Source organism: Arachis ipaensis, chromosome B5 (genome assembly GCF_059453495.1).
Source record: "Arachis ipaensis isolate K30076 ecotype BB chromosome B5, ASM5945349v1, whole genome shotgun sequence".
Classification (NCBI taxonomy): Eukaryota; Viridiplantae; Streptophyta; class Magnoliopsida; order Fabales; family Fabaceae; genus Arachis; species Arachis ipaensis.
The window spans coordinates 29,762,243-29,781,501 of NC_142440.1; the positions used below are offsets into that span (position 1 = coordinate 29,762,243).

The 19,259-nt window shown below is 37.7% G+C and overlaps 1 protein-coding gene and 1 non-coding gene across 2 annotated transcripts in view; one reads left to right on the forward strand and one right to left on the reverse strand.

Annotated features, from left to right (window-relative positions):
- LOC148563729 (uncharacterized) overlaps positions 1-18,795 on the reverse strand; it is a 57,157-nt gene extending 38,362 nt beyond the window's left edge. Inside the window, exon 1 of the mRNA XM_088486918.1 lies at positions 18,708-18,795. Coding sequence (XP_088343044.1) covers positions 18,708-18,795 — 88 coding nt within the window. The remainder of the gene's footprint in view (positions 1-18,707) is intronic.
- On the forward strand, positions 3,515-3,622 carry LOC148563731 (small nucleolar RNA R71). The gene has a single exon (XR_015883992.1). It is a non-coding gene; the product is annotated as a small nucleolar RNA R71 (small nucleolar RNA).
- Positions 18,796-19,259: the final 464 nt, after the last annotated feature.

Genomic DNA, 19,259 nt, shown 5'->3' on the forward strand with positions numbered 1-19,259 from the left:
AATTTACCTGAAATCACTGAAAAACACACAAACTCATAGTAAAGTCCAGAAATTTGAATTTAACATAAAAACTAATAAAAACATCCCTAAAAGTAACTAGATCCTACTAAAAACATACTAAAAACAATGCCAAAAAGCGTATAAATTATCCACTCATCACCTTGCCTAAGTGGAGGACTTATCAGCCACCTTGTAAAGTTCTTGAGGTATAATGTCATGAACTTCCACCTCCTCTCCAATCATGATACTATGGATCATGATGGCCCGGTCTATAGTAACTTCAGACCGGTTACTAGTAGGATTGATTGAGCGTTGAATGAACTCTAGCCATCCCCTAGCCACTGGTTTGAGGTCATGCCTTCTTAGTTGAACCGGCTTGCCTCTTGAGTCAATTTTCCATTGAGCTCCTTCCTCACATATGTCTATGAGGACTTGGTCCAACCTTTGATCAAAGTTGACCCTTCTTGTGTAGGGGCGTGCGTTCTCTTCTATCATTGGCAAGTTGAACGCTAGCCTTACATTTTCCGGACTGAAATCTAAGTATTTCTCCCGAACCATAGTAAGCCAATACTTTGGATTCGGGTTCACACTTTGATCATAATTCCTTGTGATCCATGCGTTTGCATAGAACTCTTGAACCATTAGGATCCCGACTTGTTGAATGGGGTTAGTGAGAACTTCCCAACCTCTCCTTTGGATCTCAAGTCGGATCTCCGGATACTCATTCTTTTTTAGCTTGAAAGGAACCTCAGGGATCACTTTCTTCTTGGCCACAACTTCATAGAAGTGGTCTTGATGGACCTTTGAGATGAATCTCTCCATCTCCCATGGCTCAGAGGTGAAAGCAATTGCCTTCCCTTTCCTCTTTCTAGAGGTTTCTCTGGCCTTAGGTGCCATTAATGGTTATGGAAAAACAAAAAGCTATGCTTTTACCACACCAAACTTAAAATGGTTGCTCGTCCCCGAGCAAAAAAAGAAAGAAAGAAGTAGAAGAAGAAGAAAAATGGAGGAAAGAGAGATGGTTTCGGCCAAGGGGAGAAGAGAGGGTTTTGTTGTGTGAAAATGAAGGGGGAATGAGGGGTTTATATAGGAGTGAGGAGGGGTTTAGGGTTGGGTTTGGGAGGGAAATTATTTTGAATTTAAAGGTAGGTGGGGTTTTTGGGGAAGAGAGGATGGATGTGATTGGTGAAGAGGTGATGGGGAAAAGTGATTGAGTTGATTGGTGAGGGGTATTTGGGGAAGAGAGTTATGGAAATGTGTGAAGAGGAGAGAAGAAGTAGGTGGGGATCCTGTGGGGTTCACAGATCTTGAGGGAATCCTGTCGGGTCCACAGATCTTGAGGTGTTTGAGGATTTCTCATTCCTGCACCTTTTAGACGTGTAAAACACCCTATATATGCAATCCTGGCGTTTAACGCCAGACTGTAGCATGTTTCTGGCGTTAAACGCCAGTATGGTGCATGTTTCTGGCGTTAAACGCCAGTCTGATGCTTGTTTCTAGCGTTTAACGCCAGCTTTCCTCTGGGTGCAATCCTGGCGTTTAAACGCCAGACTGCTGCTTGTTTCTGGCGTTTAACGCCAGTTTCATGCTCTGTTCTGGCGTTAAACGCCAGCCAGATGCTCCTTACTGGCATTTAACGCCAGTATGCTCCTCCTCCAGGGTGTGCTATTTTTAATGCTATTTTTCATTTTATTTTTTATTTTTCAGTAGTTTTTGTGACTTCACATGATCATCAACCTAATAAAACACGAAATAACAAAGAGAAAATAAAATAGATATGATTAAATAACATTGGGTTGCCTCCCAACAAGCGCTTCTTTAATGTCAATAGCTTGACAGTGAGCTCTCATGGAGCCTCACAGATAATCAGAGCAAGGTTGGAACTTCCCAACACCAAACTTAGAGTTTGGATGTGGGGGTTCAACACCAAACTTAGAGTTTGACTTTGGAGGCTTTGGTTGACTCTGCAGTGAGAGAAGATTTTCATGCTTCCTTTTCATGGTTACAGAAGGAGATCCTTGAGTTTTAAACACAACGTTGTCCTCATTCAGTTGAAGGATCAATTCTCCTCTGTCCACATCAATCACAGCTCTTGTTGTGGCTAGGAAGGGTCTTCCAAGGATGATGGATTCATCGTCATCCTTCCCAGTATCCAGGATTATGAAATCAGCAGGGATGTAAAGGCCTTCAACCTTTACTAGTACGTCCTCTACTTGTCCATAAGCCTGTTTTCTTGAGTTGTCTGCCATCTCTAATGAGATTCTAGCAGCTTGCACCTTAAATATTCCCAGTTTCTCCATTACAGAGAGTGGCATGAGGTTTATCCCTGACCCAAGGTCACATTGAGCCTTCTCAAAAGCCATGGTGCCTATGGTACAAGGTATTAAGAACTTTCTAGGATCCTGTTTCTTTTAAGGCAATGTCAGTTGATCCAGATCACTCAGTTCATTGATGAGCAAGGGAGGTTCATCGTCCCAAGTCTCATTACCAAATAATTTGGCATTCAGCTTCATGATTGCACCAAGGTACTTGGCAACTTGCTCTTCAGTGACATCTTCATTCTCTTCAGAAGAAGAATACTCATCAGAGCTCATGAATGGCATAAAGAGGTTTAATGGAATCTCTATGGTCTCTAGATGAGCCTCAGATTCCTTTGGTTCCTCAGAGGGAAACTCTTTGTTGATCACTGGACATCCCAGGAGGTCTTCCTCACTGGGATTCACGTTCTCTCCCTCCCTTGTAGGTTCGGCCATGATGGTTAAATCAATGGCCTTGCACTCTCTCTTTGGATTTTCTTCTGTATTGCTTGGGAGAGTAGTAGGAGAGTTTCAGTGACTCTTTTACTCAGCTGGCCCACTTGTGCCTCTAAATTCCTAATGGAGGACCTTGTTTCATTCATGAAACTTACAGTGGCCTTAGATAGATCAGAGACTATATTTGCTAAGCTAGATGGATTCTGCTCATAATTCTCTGGCTGTTGCTGAATGGATGATGGAAAAGGCTTGCTATTGCTAAACCCATTTCTTCCACCATTATTAAAGCCTTGTTGAGGCTTTTGTTGATCCTTCCATGAGAAATTTGGATGATTTCTCCATGAGGGATTATAGGTGTTTCCATAAGGTTCACCCATGTAATTCACCTCTGCTATTGTAGGGTTCTCAGGATCATAAGCTTCTTCTTCAGAAGATATCTCTTTAGTACTGTTGGATGATTCCTTCAATCCATTCAGACTCTGAGAGATCATATTGACTTGCTGAGTCAATATTTTATTCTGAGCCAATATGGCATTCAGAGTATCAATTTCAAGAACTCCTTTCCTCTGAGGCGTCCCATTACTCACAGGATTCCTTTTAGAAGTGTACATGAACTGGTTATTTGCAACCATGTCAATGAGTTCTTGAGCTTCTGCAGGCGTTTTCTTTAGGTGAATGGATCCACCTGCAGAATGGTCCAATGACATCTTTGATAATTCAGACAGACCATCATAGAATATATCCAGGATGGTCCATTCTGAAAGCATGTCAGAAGGACACTTTTTGGTCAGTTCCTTGTATGTCTCCCAAGCTTCATAGAGGGATTCACCTTCCTTTTGTCTAAAGGTTTGAACATCCACTCTAAGCTTGCTAAGCTTTTGAGGAGGAAAGAATTTGGCTAAGAAAGCCGTGACCAGCTTATCCCAAGAGTTCAGGCTGTCTTTAGGTTGAGAGTCCAACCATATTCTAGCTTTATCTCTTACAGCAAACAGGAAGAGCATAAGCCTGTAGACCTCGGGATCAACCCCATTGGTCTTAACAGTATCACAGATCTGCAAGAATTTAGTTAAGAACTGAAAAGGGTCTTCAGATGGAAGTCCATGAAACTTGCAGTTCTGTTGCATCAGAGAAACTAATTGAGATTTCAGCTCAAAATTGTTTGCTCCAATGGCAGGGATTGAGATGCTTCTTCCATGTAAATTGGAATTTGGTGTAGTAAAGTCACCAAGCATCTTCCTTGCATTGTTATTATTTTCGGCCATGTTGTCTTCTTTTTCAAAAATTTCTATCAGATTTTCTCCAGAGAGTTGTGCTTTAGCTTCCCTTAGCTTCCTCTTCAGAGTTCTTTCAGGTTCAGGATCAGCTTCCAGAAGAATGTTCTTATCCTTGTTCCTGCTCATATGAAAAAGAAGAGAACACAAAAGAAAATATGGAATCCTCTATGTCACAGTATAGAGATTCCTTTATGTGACTATAAGAAGAGAAGAATGTAAGAAGGAGAAGAGAAAAACTCGAACAAAGAGAGGAAGATGGTGTTCGAATTTTGGGTGGAAGAGAAGTGTTAGTAGATGAATAAATAAATAGAAGGAGATGAAGGAGAAGAATTCGAAAATAGTTGAAAAGAAAAGAAAAATAGTTTTGGTTTTAATTTAAAATTAAAATTGAAATTCGAAAATTTAAAAAGAAAAATGAAATTAAATTAAATTAAAGTTTAAAACAATTAGTTAATTAAAGAGGAATTTTGAAAAAGAAGGAAGGTATTTTTGAAAATTAGAAAGAGAGAGTTAGTTAGGTAGTTTTGAAAAAGATATAATTGAAACAAAAAGATAAGATTGATTGAAAAGGATTTGAAAATCAAATTTGAAAAGATAAGAAGTTAGAAAAGATTTTAAAATTGATTTTGAAAAAGATGTGATTGAAATTTATTTTGAAAAAGATTTGAAAAAAAAATTTAAAAAGATTTGATTTTGAAAATGAATTTGAAATTAGCAATCAAAAAGATATGATTGAAAAATTAAAAAGATATGATTTTGAAAATTAAAGTTGATTACTTGACAAAAAGATTTGATTTTAAAATTTAAAATTCGAACCTTTCTTGTTAGGCAAGTAACAAATTTAATATTTTTGAATCAATCACATTAATTGTTAGTAAAGATTTGAAATTATGAAACAAAATAAGAAAATATTTTTGAAAATTAATTTGGAATTTTCGAAAATTATGAAAGAAAAATGAAAAAGACTTGATTTTTGAAAAAGATTTTGAAAAAGATAAGATTTTCAAATTGAAAATTTGAATTGACTCATAAGAAACAATTGAATTTTAAAAATTTTTGAAAAAGTCAACTCAAATTTTCGAATTTGATGAGAAGAAAAAGGGAAAGATATTTTTTTATTTTTGAATTTTTAATGATGAAAGAGAAAAAAGGAAAAGATATCTTTTTGATATTTTTCTCTTTTTTTTTTCATTAAAAAACAAGAATGAAACAAAACATGAAGAATTAAGATCAAAACCAAAAATGCATGCAAAAATACTATGAATGTCAAGATGAACACCAAGAACACTTTGAATGTCAAGATGAACACCAAGAACTTATTTTGAAAATTTTTCAAGAAAAGAAAACATGCAAGACACCAAACTTAAAAATTTTTATTCTTTAGGCATTAATGTTTCAAGAATGCATATGAAAAACAAGAAAAGACACAAAACAAGAAAATATGAAGATCAAACAAGAAGACTGGCCAAGAACAACTTGAAGATCATGAAGAATGCAATGCATGGATTTTCGAAAATAATTTTTAGAAAATTAAAAAGATGCAATTGACACCAAACTTAAAACTTGACTCTAGACTCAAACAAGAAACACAAAATATTTTTGGTTTTATTATTTTGTAATTTTTTTTTGTATTTTTCGAAAATTAATTGGGAAAAACGAAAAAGCAGAAAAATATTTTTTTTGTATTATTTTCGAAAATAAGAAATAAAAAGCTTAAAATTAAAATAAAATTACCTAATCTGAGCAACAAGATGAACCGTCAGTTGTCCAAACTCGAACAATCCCTGGCAACGGCGCCAAAAACTTGGTGTGCGAAATCGTGATCATTCCTTCCTTGGTAACGGCACTAAAAACTCAATGCGCACGTTCATGTTCTTAATTCTGTTTCACAACTTCGTACAACTAACCAGCAAGTGCACTGGGTCGTCCAAGTAATAAACCTTACGTGAGTAAGGGTCGATCCCACGGAGATTGTCGGCTTGAAGCAAGCTATGGTTACCTTGTAAATCTCAGTCAGGCGGATTCAAATGGTTATGGTGAAGTGATAATAAAAAGATAAATAAAATATAAAATAGGATAGTGGTACTTATGTAATTCATTGGTGAGAATTTCAGATAAGCGTATAGAGATGCTTTCGTCCCTCTGAACCTCTGCTTTCCTGCTGTCTTCATCCAATCCTTCCTACTCCTTTCCATGGCAAGTTGTATGTTAGGCATCACCGTTGTCAATGGCCACCTGTCCTCTCAGTGAAAATGGTCCAATGCGCTGTCACTGCATGGCTAATCATCTGTCGGGAATAGGATCCATTGATCCTTTTGCGTCTGTCACTACGCCCAGCACTCGCGAGTTTGAAGCTCGTCACAGTCATTCAATCCCTGAATCCTACTCGGAATACCACAGACAAGGTTTAGACTTTCCGGATTCTCAAGAATGGCCGTCCATGGGTTCTAACTTATACCACGAAGACACTAATAACTCGGACTCGGTCCCCTGTATTAGATATCCAAGAGATATCCATTCAATCTAAGGTAAAACGGAAGTGGTTGTCAGGCACGCGTTCATAAGTTGAGAATGATAATGACTGTCACGATCATCACATCCATCATATTGAAGTGCGAATGAATATCTTAGAAGCGGAATAAGTTGAATTGAATAGAAAAATAGTAGTACTTTGCATTAATCTTTGAGGAACAGCAGAGCTCCACACCTTAATCTATGGTGTGTAGAAACTCTACCGTTGAAAATACACAAGTGATAACTGTTCAGGCATGGCCGAATGGCCAGCCCTCACAAAAGTCTAAGATAGCATAAAAACTAATCCAAGATCTCTCCAAAGATAGTAAAAAGTCCTATTTATACTAAACTAGTTACTAGGGTTTGCAGAATTGAGTAAATGATGCAGAAATCCACTTCTGGAGCCTACTTGGTGTGTGCTTGGGCTGAGCATTGAGCTTTACATGTGTAGAGGTCTTTCTTGGAGTTGAACGCCAGTTTGTAACCTGTTTCTGGCATTTAACTCCACTTTGCAACCTGTTTCTGGCGTTTAACTCCAGAATGTAGCATGGAACTGGCGTTCAATGCCAGTTTACATCATCTATCCTTAATCAAAGTATAAACTATTATATATTTCTGGAAAGCCCTGGATGTCTACTTTCCAACGCAATTGAGAGCGCGCCATTTGGAGTTCTGTAGCTCTAGAAAATCTACTTTGAGTGTAGGGAGGTCAGAATCCAACAGCATCTGCAGTCCTTCTTCAACCTCTGAATCTGATTTTTGCTCAAGTCTCTCAATTTCAGCCAGAAATCACCTGAAATCACAAAAAAACACACAAACTCATAGTAAAGTCCAGAAATGTGAATTTTATTTAAAAACTAATAAAAATATACTAAAAACTAACTAAATTATACTGAAAACTATGTGAAAATAATGCCAAAAAGCGTATAAATTATCCGCTCATCACCCATGCACACTGTTGTGCGCACGAACCCAACTGAAGCAGAAACTTTACTTGTGCATATGCACGCCTTTGTGCGCACGCACACCTAGTATTTTTCAGAAAGGGTGCATACGCACGCCCTTCTGCGCACGCATACACCAGGATAGGCTTTCTGTTGGTGGCGCTCGCAGGGAGTGAGGCGCATGCACACCAAGTAATCCCTTGCTGGTGTGCGCACGCACACATTCTATTTTCTTTTTAAGCTGTGTGCACGCACATATGTGTGTGTACGTACACACTCTGTTTTTCCAGCACCTGTGTTTTTGTGATCTGAACATGGTTTTGAACCCCTAAACCCCTATTTTTGCCCTGTTAACCTTAGATTTTACTGGTAAGCTTAGTAACTAGCGGAAGTTAGGAATTTAAGGTAACTTGGGAGTGAAGTAAGAGGCAAAATGATGAGTTATACGAAGAAGATATGGATGTTAAATGAGGTTATAATGCCATGGATTTGATGAATGATTATACAATGATTATGAATATTAAAAGGCTTATGAAATGATGATATCTGAGACACGAGTTTCCCTGGGTAACAGAACCGTGGCTTGCCACCACGTGTTCCAGATCGAAACTCAATACTCTGTTGACCCTACGTCGTAAGGGTGACCGGACACGTATAAGTTTTCGGGTATGGATATCCCCCATTGAGTGATATATGAATGAATAATTAAATGATAAATTTATGTGAAATCTATGCATAGACACATGGGGATGTGCAATGGGGGACAGTCTAAGATTTTCGGACTTGTCGAGTTGACTGGATAACCAACAGATGAGCCTCATCAGCCATAGGACAAGCATGCATCATATGCATCTTGTTTGTTTATCTGTTGTGCATTACTTGGGATTGTCTAATTGAACATATATCCTGCTAATTTTTATATTTGTTATTTGCACTATCTATTTTCTACTTGTGCGTGAATTTGTTTGGTTGTTTGTCTCTGCTAAATCATGGATGATGGAGGAGCGGAGGAAGGGTGGAATGGTTTGGTGTTTATGTTAGGTTTAAAAGTGAGTAAGTTTAGGAATGCTTAGATTACCTACCCCTTTTTATGGCTTCTGCTTAGAAATAAAGTTTTACAATTGTATGACAGAGTTCTAAGATTGCCTCTGGCATTCCCATGACCTTATTTATTATACGCGTAGCACCTTTACCATGCTGAGAACCTCCGGTTCTCACCCCATACTGTGTTGTTGTTTTCAGATGCAGGTCGAGAGGCTCCTCGCTAGGCGTCTGGATTTTCTTGAAATGGAGTAGTCCCCGGGTTATTTTGGGTTTTCAATTTATATATGTATGTATATATGTACTAGCTTGCTCTTCAAGAAACTTGATTATTTTGTTTCTCATAGAGGTTACAGGAGAGTTAGGGACTTGTTTCTGTATTTTGGGTATTTGGGATACTTATGTATATATATGTAAATATTCTCCGGCCAGCCTTGGCTTCGCAGGTTGAATCAGGAGCTAGTTTCAATATATTCTTGGCGCTCTTGTTACTCTTTCGCTTATTCATATCTCCAACCCTTAGGTTTCTTAGCACGCAAGTAATTCCGTTACTTGAGTGTTGCGCTTTTTATTTTGCAATTTTGTTTTATCCGTTTTTCAAGGCTTCTAGTATACTATGTTTTCCCCTATTATAAGTAAATATTTTCTGTTTAGAGGTCTGTAACACCACACTACCCCTGTTCTACGACTTAAGCGTAAAACTCTATGTATGTAGTGGGGTGTTACAAGATACCTATATACTCTAATAGTACGCTTTATCAGATTCCAAATCAGGCATTTCAACAACAGATAACAAATCAGAAGATGATATATGATTCACCAAAAATTCAACAACCATCTCATTCATATACTCCATTGCCTCCATCCCTAGAATCTGCCTAGGCCTCGGAACCCAAAACAGAGGGAACCTTTCTAACATACACTCAATGACATACCAGGGAAATTCACCCTCAACAACACCAATTTTCACAAACATTGACTTAAATCCTTTATATGAGAACCTATAGAGACTAAAAATAGCACACCCAAGAATACTGGCCAAATTCAACCAACACCCCCCTTTTAACACCTTTACATTGAAACAAGGCAACAAATACTTCAAGCGATGGCTCCAACCCAAGACAATCCATCAAAATTTCAAATGCCCTAACAAACACCCACGAGTTTGGATGTAACTGCGAGGGAGCGCACTTCAGTTGCATCATAACCCCACACTCAAACTCCGTAAAAGGAAACCTAACGCCCAACTCTACAAACACGCAGCTGTACATATAAAAGAACTCGAAGCTATCCTTACGATGAAAAAAATGATCGTCAGTAGAACAAACCAAGAACCTAATACTAATGCCTGACCCCTCCCTAACCCACAAAGAAGGAGAACCTAACTACGACACACTACGCTCATCATCAAAGACTGACGCCTAACTTTTCACCGAATCTGCGACCTAGGAAATAGGATCACGCGAATCCCACACAAACACCTCTTCTACTATCTTATCAACGTCTTTATCCTCCTTTTGAAGATTCTGACTACTAACATTCTTCTTCAACACCTTTTTCCCTTTCTTCATTACAGCAACAAAACCCAGAAACACAAAATAACACAATAAAGCAAGCAAAGGAAATACTAACCTTTCCTGTCAATCTTCATCCAATAAACAAAGCATGCAATAAGATACACTAACAATAACAAAACCCCACCCAATAACCCACTTCATACACCTTCAGACGGGCAGGCACCGTCGATCAAAAAATCAACCCACAAATCAAGCAAACATCAATGATAACCGCTCCGTTTCCCCAGACGCATTAACTGCAAACGTCTTTTCACACAACACTCTCTCTTTAAGGAAAACTTTTCATATCCACAATTAACCGCCAAAAATGCATTAAAAATTGACCTATTTTTCAAATCTTTGCAATAACCAGGTTCAGCTTGGGGGCTTTAACCATTCTCGAATCCGAGCTATACCTCTGAAGCTTAACCTGTTATAGCTAGGTCCCGTAAAAACAAGTCGAGCTCACATCCAATTTCAACTATTCCGAGCCATACCTATAAAGCTTGACCTATCGTCAGTCCGAACAAGTCAACCTTGGGGGCTATGATCCGTTACCACTAAAACGGGTTTCACTCAACAGAACTCGGATCCGAACAAGTACTTTTTACTATATGAATAATATTTATTTATTCCCATTCAATTATTAAATTTGACTTCACAATAATTTTTTGCTCAACTTTTGGTACTTAATAATCAATTTAAGAATTTTATATTAGATGTCAATTAGAATGATCAATTCTCAATTTAAATGAAATTGGTATTTTTTTCTTAGAAGTCGACTCAAAGTCATCTTTTGAAATTAGCTTTAGTTTTTAACGTAGCAATTGCATTAATTGAAAGAACTTTCTCAACAATGAATATCAGTAAGAGTTAGTTTCTAATTATATGAGAAATAAATTTCTAAATAATTATTTACTAATATATATATATATATATATATATATATATATATATATATATATATATATATATATATAAAGAGAGAGACGTTTCGATTGTGATGAGTTTGGAAAACTCAAATTTAATTTTGATGATGAACAAACATTATTGAAATATTTGATTAACAAAATTATTAATTTGATTCTCATTTAACATATGATTATTAATAATTTTTTTGCAGGTTTTAAATTGGGCCGAAATAAAAAAAATGTTGCTAGCCCAATGGTTAAAATATTCAGCATTAATATGAGTTAGTTTCTTGTGGCTGAATAATTTTCTTGGGTCAGAATGATTTTGGTTGCTTCAAGCCCAATTATGTTATATGCTTAAGATCCAATGCTTGATCTAAAATCTATCAGGAAAGCAAATGTTATTATTGGGCCAGACTAAATGTTGTTGCAACCAAGCCCAATTTTATATTTGATGAAAGTTCTTCATGCATGATCCGAAACCAAAGAAGAAAGAAAGCAAAATTGCTTTCAACGGATCCAAGAATTCAAACATGTGATGGATTCCAAAATTCATTCAATTGCCATTTATTGCATGGGAACTATGAGAGAGAATATGAGTGACTTTGATTTGATGGGTATCATTAGGATACATATTGCTCAGTAAAGGAAAGTGGACATTTATTTTTTGCTTTATCAAATTACATTAGTTAATGTTCAATTTCTCTTTCTTCTCTCTCAACTCTCTTTCTCCTCTTCGGTCATTAACCAGGAAACCATGAAAGCAAAATGGAGCTACCGAGGTGGAGGAAGAACACTCTACAAGACCATCACAATGATGGCAAGAAAACATACCAAAATAAAAGTATGCTGTGGCTAAGATATTCACCAAATATGGTTAGATTTGGTGAGGTAATCTTGAGCTCTTCATGCTCAAAAAGGAAGAAGAAGATTCGGCCAGCAAGGTGAGATTCTTGGAGGCATGGCTTGTCTTTGATTCTGCTCAACCACCACAGGAAGTAGCTAGAGTGGCGAAGTGACGGTAGAGGCAGAGATTAAAGCAGATGAAGCCATCATCATCATGAAGCATCAAGGGCCAGAAATCTATCTTGGAGAGCAAGCCAAGGATGGAGAGCTCAGATTGATGAAGAGTGATGATCAAGGAAGGACTAGAGGTAATTGCATGTTGGTTTTTGCATGGTTATCTCTTCTCTCTCTGTGTGGCCGAACCGGTTATGTGTGAAGGAAAAGAAGTTAAGCTTGGGTTTTGGCTTCAAGTGTGGAGGCTTCCCTCTTCTACAAAAAGAGTGAACAACCACTGTTTGGAGCAAGGAGTAAGATCTGAGAGTGCAAGGCACAGAAGTCTCAGAGCTACCTAAGCTAGCGGTTTTTCTTCTCCTTCAATGTATTCTGTTTTGTAATTTTTCTGTTTAATTTTGTCATGTCTTGAGTCTCATAGAAAAAGGCAAATAGTGAGGTTTGTATGAAAAAGCCATAGAGCAGAAAAAGGCAGAGAGTGCAAAATTAAAAGAAAAAGTCATAGATGTCTTAGAGTTCCTTTGTTCATCTATGTTGTGTTTCATGATTCTGTAGGAATCCCCTTGTAAGTTGGGTTAGCACTTTACAGTTTTTAATCAGATTGATTATAGTGAAATTCTATCATTGTTGTGATGGAGACTGGATGTAGGCTGCATGGCACTTAGCAGCTGAACCAGGATATATCTGGGTGTAATCTTCTCTCTCTACTTTGCCATTTCTGTTTTCTACTGCACAGGAGCTAAAACCAAAAATAGCTCGTCCCAAGTGACGAGACAAAAGTAAAAAGTCTCGTGGCTAGGGACGAGATAAAAACAGAAAAGTCTCCTCAAAGCTCAGCAAGTGTTATCAAGCAAAAAAGGGAGCTAAGATTCAACCCCCCCTTCTCTTAGCCACTGAAACCATCAAATTGGTATCAGAGCTTGGTCTCAAAGAGATCAAGCTTTGCAGCTTGGAGAAAAGATCCAAATGACAGAAAGCAGTGGCTCTAATCTGGTGTCCTACAATCTTATAGAAGGACAGTCAGGCAACAGACCGCCTCTTTTCAATGGAAAAAACTATACCTATTGGAAAGAGAGAATGAAGATCTTTGTGCAAGCAGTAGACTACAGACTTTGGAAGATCATCTTGGAAGGCCTTCAATTTCCATCTAACACAAGTGCTGAAGGAATAGTCACTCTCAAACCAGAAGCAAGCTGGACCGAGGAAGATAGGAAGAAGGTGGAGTTAAATGCCAAGGCAGTAAATCTGCTCAACTGTGCTATCAGCTTCGAGGAGTACCGACGGGTATTACGATGCACAATGGCAAAGGAAATCTGGGACAAATTACAAATCACTCATAAAGAAACCACCATTGTAAAGAAGACTCGGACAGATATGTTGAATAGAGAGTATGAAATGTTTGCAATGAAGGAAGGAGAGTATATTGATGAGCTGTTTGAACGATTCAACATCATCATTGTTGGCTTAGATGCTCTGAGAATTACATATCCTGATTCTGTGCTTGTGAGGAGAGTGCTGAGATGTCTCACAAAAGAGTGGGAAACAAAAGCTTTAATTATCTCTGAGAGCAGTAGCTTAGACTCCATGACTTGTGATAACTTGAGAGAAAATCTTCTTGCTTTTGAAAACACCTATTTGAAAAAAGATTCAAAAAGGAAAGGAATTGCTTTTTCTTCTATGACTAACCCTCTGGATGATGAATCCAGTGATAACTCCTCTGAACATGAATTTGTGTTATTTGCCAAAAAATTCAGGAAAATGATGAAGCTCAAAGGAAAAGGCAGCAGCTCAAGGAAAGCGAAGAAAGACCTTAGCAAAGTAACCTGTTACAACTGCAAAGAAATGGGGCATTTCAAATCTGATTGTCCCAAGTTAAAGAAGGAGGAGAAGCCGAAAAGAGGAAAGAAGAAGGGACTGATGGCTTCATGGGAAGACTTGGAAAATGACTCAGATGATGATGATGAAGAAACCGAGACCAAGTCACAACCATGTTTCATGGCAGATCACATAGATCAGGTAGTCTTTCATAACCCTAACACTGAAGATCTTCATCTTATGATAGACCACCTTTCTGAAAAAATAAGATATTTTCTGCTGGAAAATCAAGAACTTGAACAACAAATCATCATTCTTAGAGCTGAAAACAGTTTTCTTAAAGATAAAGTAAGGGAGGCCGAAACTGCTTGTGATCTTGTTGAAGAAAATAAGCAGTTAAAAGCCCAACTTAGAAGTTGTGAAAGTAACCATTCTGTTGTTGCCTATGTAAATTGTTTTAAGGAGAATGAAGAGTTGCTGAAAAAGATTAGAAATCTTGAAAATGATTTAGCCAAGTTTACTCAAAGTTCAGAAAATTTAAATCAAATATTGGCTAGTCAAAAACCACTTTTTGATAAGGCTGGGTTGGGGTTTTATAAATCTGAAAAATCTCATTTTGAAAACATTGCTTCATCTTCAAATGATACAAGGTATCAAGACTCCACCTACTTTAACAAAATAGCAACTCCAAGATTTTGTAGGCTATGCAATCGAAATGGACACTTTCCTATTCAATGTTTCTTCGGTGAAAGAATGATTGGTGATAAAGTTTGTAAAGTTTTTTTTATTACAATGGCTTAGGACATAGGAGATGGTTTAACGTGAAAGGATCCAAGAAAATTTGGATACCTAAGGTCACTTAAGCTTGTTTTGTAGGTATGCCTAGCATCCAAAAGGAAGGAGAATATGTGGTATATGGACAGCGGATGTTCTAGGCATATGACCGGAAAGGCAACCTTCTTCATAAAGCTTGATGAATATGATGGAGGACTTGTCACTTTTGGTGATGATGCAAAAGGAAAAATAGTGGCTGTTGGGAAAGTTGGTAAAAATTTCTCATCTTGTATAAATGATGTTCTTCTTGTACATGGCTTGAAACATAATTTACTTAGTGTTAGTCAATTGTGTGATTTAGGTTTTGAAGTTGTTTTTAAGAAGTTTGTTTGTTTAGTTATTTGTGAGAAAACTGGAGATATTTTATTTGAAGCCAAAAGATGTAACAATGTGTATGGATTAACTCTTGAGGAGTTAAAGGAACAAAATGTGACATGTTTTACATCTTTTAAATCTGAAAAATGGCTTTGGCATAGAAAGTTGGGTCATGCTAGCATGTACCAAATTTCTAAGCTAGTCAAAAAGAATTTGGTTAGAGGAATTCCAAACATCAAGTTTGATAAGGATCTTACTTGTGATGCTTGCCAATTGGGCAAACAAGTAAAATCCTCTTTTAAATCAAAAGATGGAATCTCAACCAAAAGGCCATTGGAAATGTTACATATTGATCTTTTTGGTCCTACTAGAACTCAAAGTTTAGGAGGAAAACACTATGGCCTTGTGGTGGTAGATGATTACTCTAGATTTGGTTGGGTACTTTTCCTTGCTCATAAAAATGATGCCTTTCATGCTTTCTCAACCCTTTGCAAGAAAATTCAAAATGAAAAAGATTTAAAAATTGCTCATTTGAAAAGTGATCACGGAAGAGAATTTGAAAATCAAGATTTTGAAAAATTCTATGATGACTTAGGAATTTCTCATAACTTTTCATGCCCTAGAACACCTCAACAAAATGGGGTAGTTGAGAGAAGGAATAGAAGCCTTCAAGAGATGACTAGGGCCATGCTTTGTGAGAATGAGATTCCTAAATCTTTATGGACTGAAGCTGTGAATACAGCTTGTTACATTTTGAATAGGACAATCATTAGAAAAGGGTTAAAGGAAACCCCTTATGAGCTATGGAAAGGAACCCCTCCAAATCTTAAGTACTTTCATGTTTTTAGATGCAAATGCTTTGTACTTAACAATAAGGAAAACTTTGGAAAGTTTGATCCAAAATCCTATGAAGGAATGTCTGTTGGATATTCCACCACAAGCAAGGCCTATAGAGTTTATCTCAAAGAGTATAGAACTATAGAGGAATCCATACATATTACTTTTTGTGATTCTAAATTAATTCCCAATACTGTGATAGATAATGATTCAGATAGTGAAGAAGCTGGAACAAGCAAAGAAAATCCCAAATCTGTTCAACATGAGGAATCTGTCAGTCCAGTTTTGTCTCGTCAGATTGGAGGAGACATTTTCATTCTGTCTCCTGAGTAGGCACGAGAAACTGAAACAGTAAGACCACCAGAAGTTCATCAAAGCTCAACACCACTTAGAAAGCCCAGAGAATGGAAGTCTATGAGGGGTTATCCTCATGACTTCATCATCGGTGATCTCTCTCAAGGAGTTACAACAAGATCCTCCACCAAAAGGCAAACCGAACCTAGCAACTTTGCTCTCTTATCACAAATGGAGCCCAACAATGTCAAACAAGCTCTTGAAGATCCATCTTGGGTCAAGGCCATGCAAGAGGAGCTTGCTCAATTTGACAAGAATGAGGTTTGGACACTAGTACCTCATCCGGATGGTAAGAAGGTAACGGGTACTAAGTGGGTTTTTAAAAATAAACTTGGTGAGGATGGACAAGTTGTTCGTAACAAGGCTAGATTAGTGGCCCAAGGTTACGATCAAGAAGAGGGAATAGATTTTGATGAGTCTTTTGCTCCGGTAGCTAGAATGGAAGCAATTAGGTTGCTTCTTGCCTATGCTGCCCATAAGGGCTTCAAAATATTTCAAATGGATGTTAAATGTGCTTTCCTTAATGGCTTTATTGATAGAGAAGTATATGTGGCAAAACCCCCCGGTTTTGAGGATAAAAAGTTTCCAAATCATGTTTTCAAATTAACTAAGGCTCTTTATGGTCTTAGACAAGCTCCAAGAGCTTGGTATGAAAGGCTTAGTGCCTTCTTGTTGGAAAATCTTTTTCAAAGGGGTACCACCGACATTACTTTATTTATTAAAGCATCTAATGATGATATACTCCTTGTTCAAGTTTATGTTGATGACATTGTATTTGGATCGGCCAATGTATCTTTATGTGAAGAGTTTGGAAAACTTATGACTAGTGAGTTTGAAATGAGTTTAATGGGATAGCTAACTTTCTTTCTTGGCCTCCAAATCAAACAAACTCCTAGTGGTACTTTTATTCATCAAGGAAAGTATGCAAAAGAACTTATCAAAAAGTTTGACCTAGAAAATTCCAAATCAATGGGTACACCAATGCATCCTAACACAAAACTTGAAAAGGATGATGATGGCCAAGATGTGGATGAAACAAGGTATAGGGGAATGATAGGTTCACTCATGTACCTTACCTCCTCTAGACCGAATATTGTTCAAAGTGTGGGTGTGTGCTCAAGGTTTCAATCTCACCCAAAAGAATCTCATCTTACGGCTGTTAAATGCATCATTAGATACATTAAGGGAACTTGTGATTATGGCTTGTGGTATCCTAAATCTGATGACTTTTATGCAGTAGGGTTTTGTGATGCAGATTTTGCAGGAGATAGAGTGGATAGACGGAGCACATCCGGCATGTGTTTCTTCCTTGGAAGCTCACTTAACATGTGGTCAAGCAAGAAGCAAGCCACAGTGGCTTTATCCACAGCTGAAGCAGAATATATTTCCACATTTGCATGTTGCTCTCAATTAATTTGGTTAAAAACACAATTAGAAGATTACAAATTAAAAATCAATAGTATACCCTTATTTTGTGATAATATGAGTGCTATAAACATTTCAAAGAATCCTGTTCTGCACTCAAGAACCAAGCACATTGAGATAAAATATCATTTTATTAGAGAGCATGTGCAAAAGGGTACTATTGATATTCAATTTGTAAAATCTGAAGACCAAATTGCTGATATTTTTACAAAACCCCTCTGTGAAGACAGATTCTACACCTTAAGAAAAAGTTTGGGAATGTTTGATTTAAGTTCCATTGATAATTTATGAATATTTATCTCTGTTCAGTTTTGTCTCGTAGGTTTGGACGAGATAAAAATGCAGGCATGATGGAGGAGCTATGATCAAGGGGGAGGCAACGCAGAATTAAATTTTTATGGGCCCCACCTAATAGTTTCTGACCCCACCATGACAGTTTAGTTAGTTACTCTTTCTTTAAAAAATAAAATCACAAAATTCCTTGGTTGTCTTTTCAAATCTTGTTGGAAGAAGCATGTTGTCAAATCAAATCTTTCCTTCCAACTAATCCCTTGATTCAAGAAAACTCCCCTTTCAGTTTTTGAAACCTCCTTTGGTTAATAACCGCGCCATAATGGTCATTAACTTCCCCATCTTCTCTTTCCCATCAACATTTAATGCCCTCTAACCTCCCTCCACTCACCACACCTTCGGACATCACTTCATCTTCCACCCCCATTCTTTTCGCTCACCATGAAAAAGAAAATGGCACTTAGAAGAAGTGGCCGAACCCCCATTCCTAAAAATCCACCTTTTTCATCACCTCAGACTCACACCCATATCCATCTTCATTCAACATCCTCTTCTACTCAAACACCCCCTCCAAAAAGACTGAAACTATGCGCCGGAAAGTCGTTGCTCAGAAAACTTCAGGGAGAGGAAAGACTGGAAAGAACAAGCAACCAAGTGTTGAAGAAGATGAAGAGGAATCACACACTTCACCCCCTCCATCACCACCCAAGAAATCCACTCCATATGCAAAAGTTCTCAGAAGAAGAAAAGCTTTGTGTTACATGATACTAGAGAACCCGCAAATTTGGAATCGCTAGAGTTCAAGAACAAATTCCACAAAACTCACTCACATTTTGATCCCTCTCGGTTCTACTCTTGTGCCTTCTTCGAATTCCACAAAGAGGTTCTGCTGAAACGTCATCTCTGCCCCTCATATTTGGTAAATCTTGAAAATCTGGCCACCAAAGGAATCGACTTTTCTTCTCTGTTCGATGCTCTGAAGTGGACTCCACTGGTTCACATTCAGAAACTTGTTTACCCGGGGCTGGTCTGAAAATTCTATGCAAACATGCGTTTGATAGATGGCTCAATTCACTCTTACGTCAAGCATGTTTACATGACTCTCAATCCTCAAACCATAGGCGCTGCTCTTGGGTACGAGGATGAAGGACCAAAAGTTTACATGATTGACAAATGGGATGATCAAGTTGGAGTCGCACAGCAAACTGTCTTGCAACACATCTGTGCAAATCTTTCTGGATTAGATGGATTAATTCCAACCCATAGAGCACTCGGTCCTGAGAACTCTCTATTGCACCGTATCATCACTCACATCCTCACTCCACAAAGTGGTTCTCACCATAGAGTAACAGTTTCTGACTCTATTATTCTTTTTGCT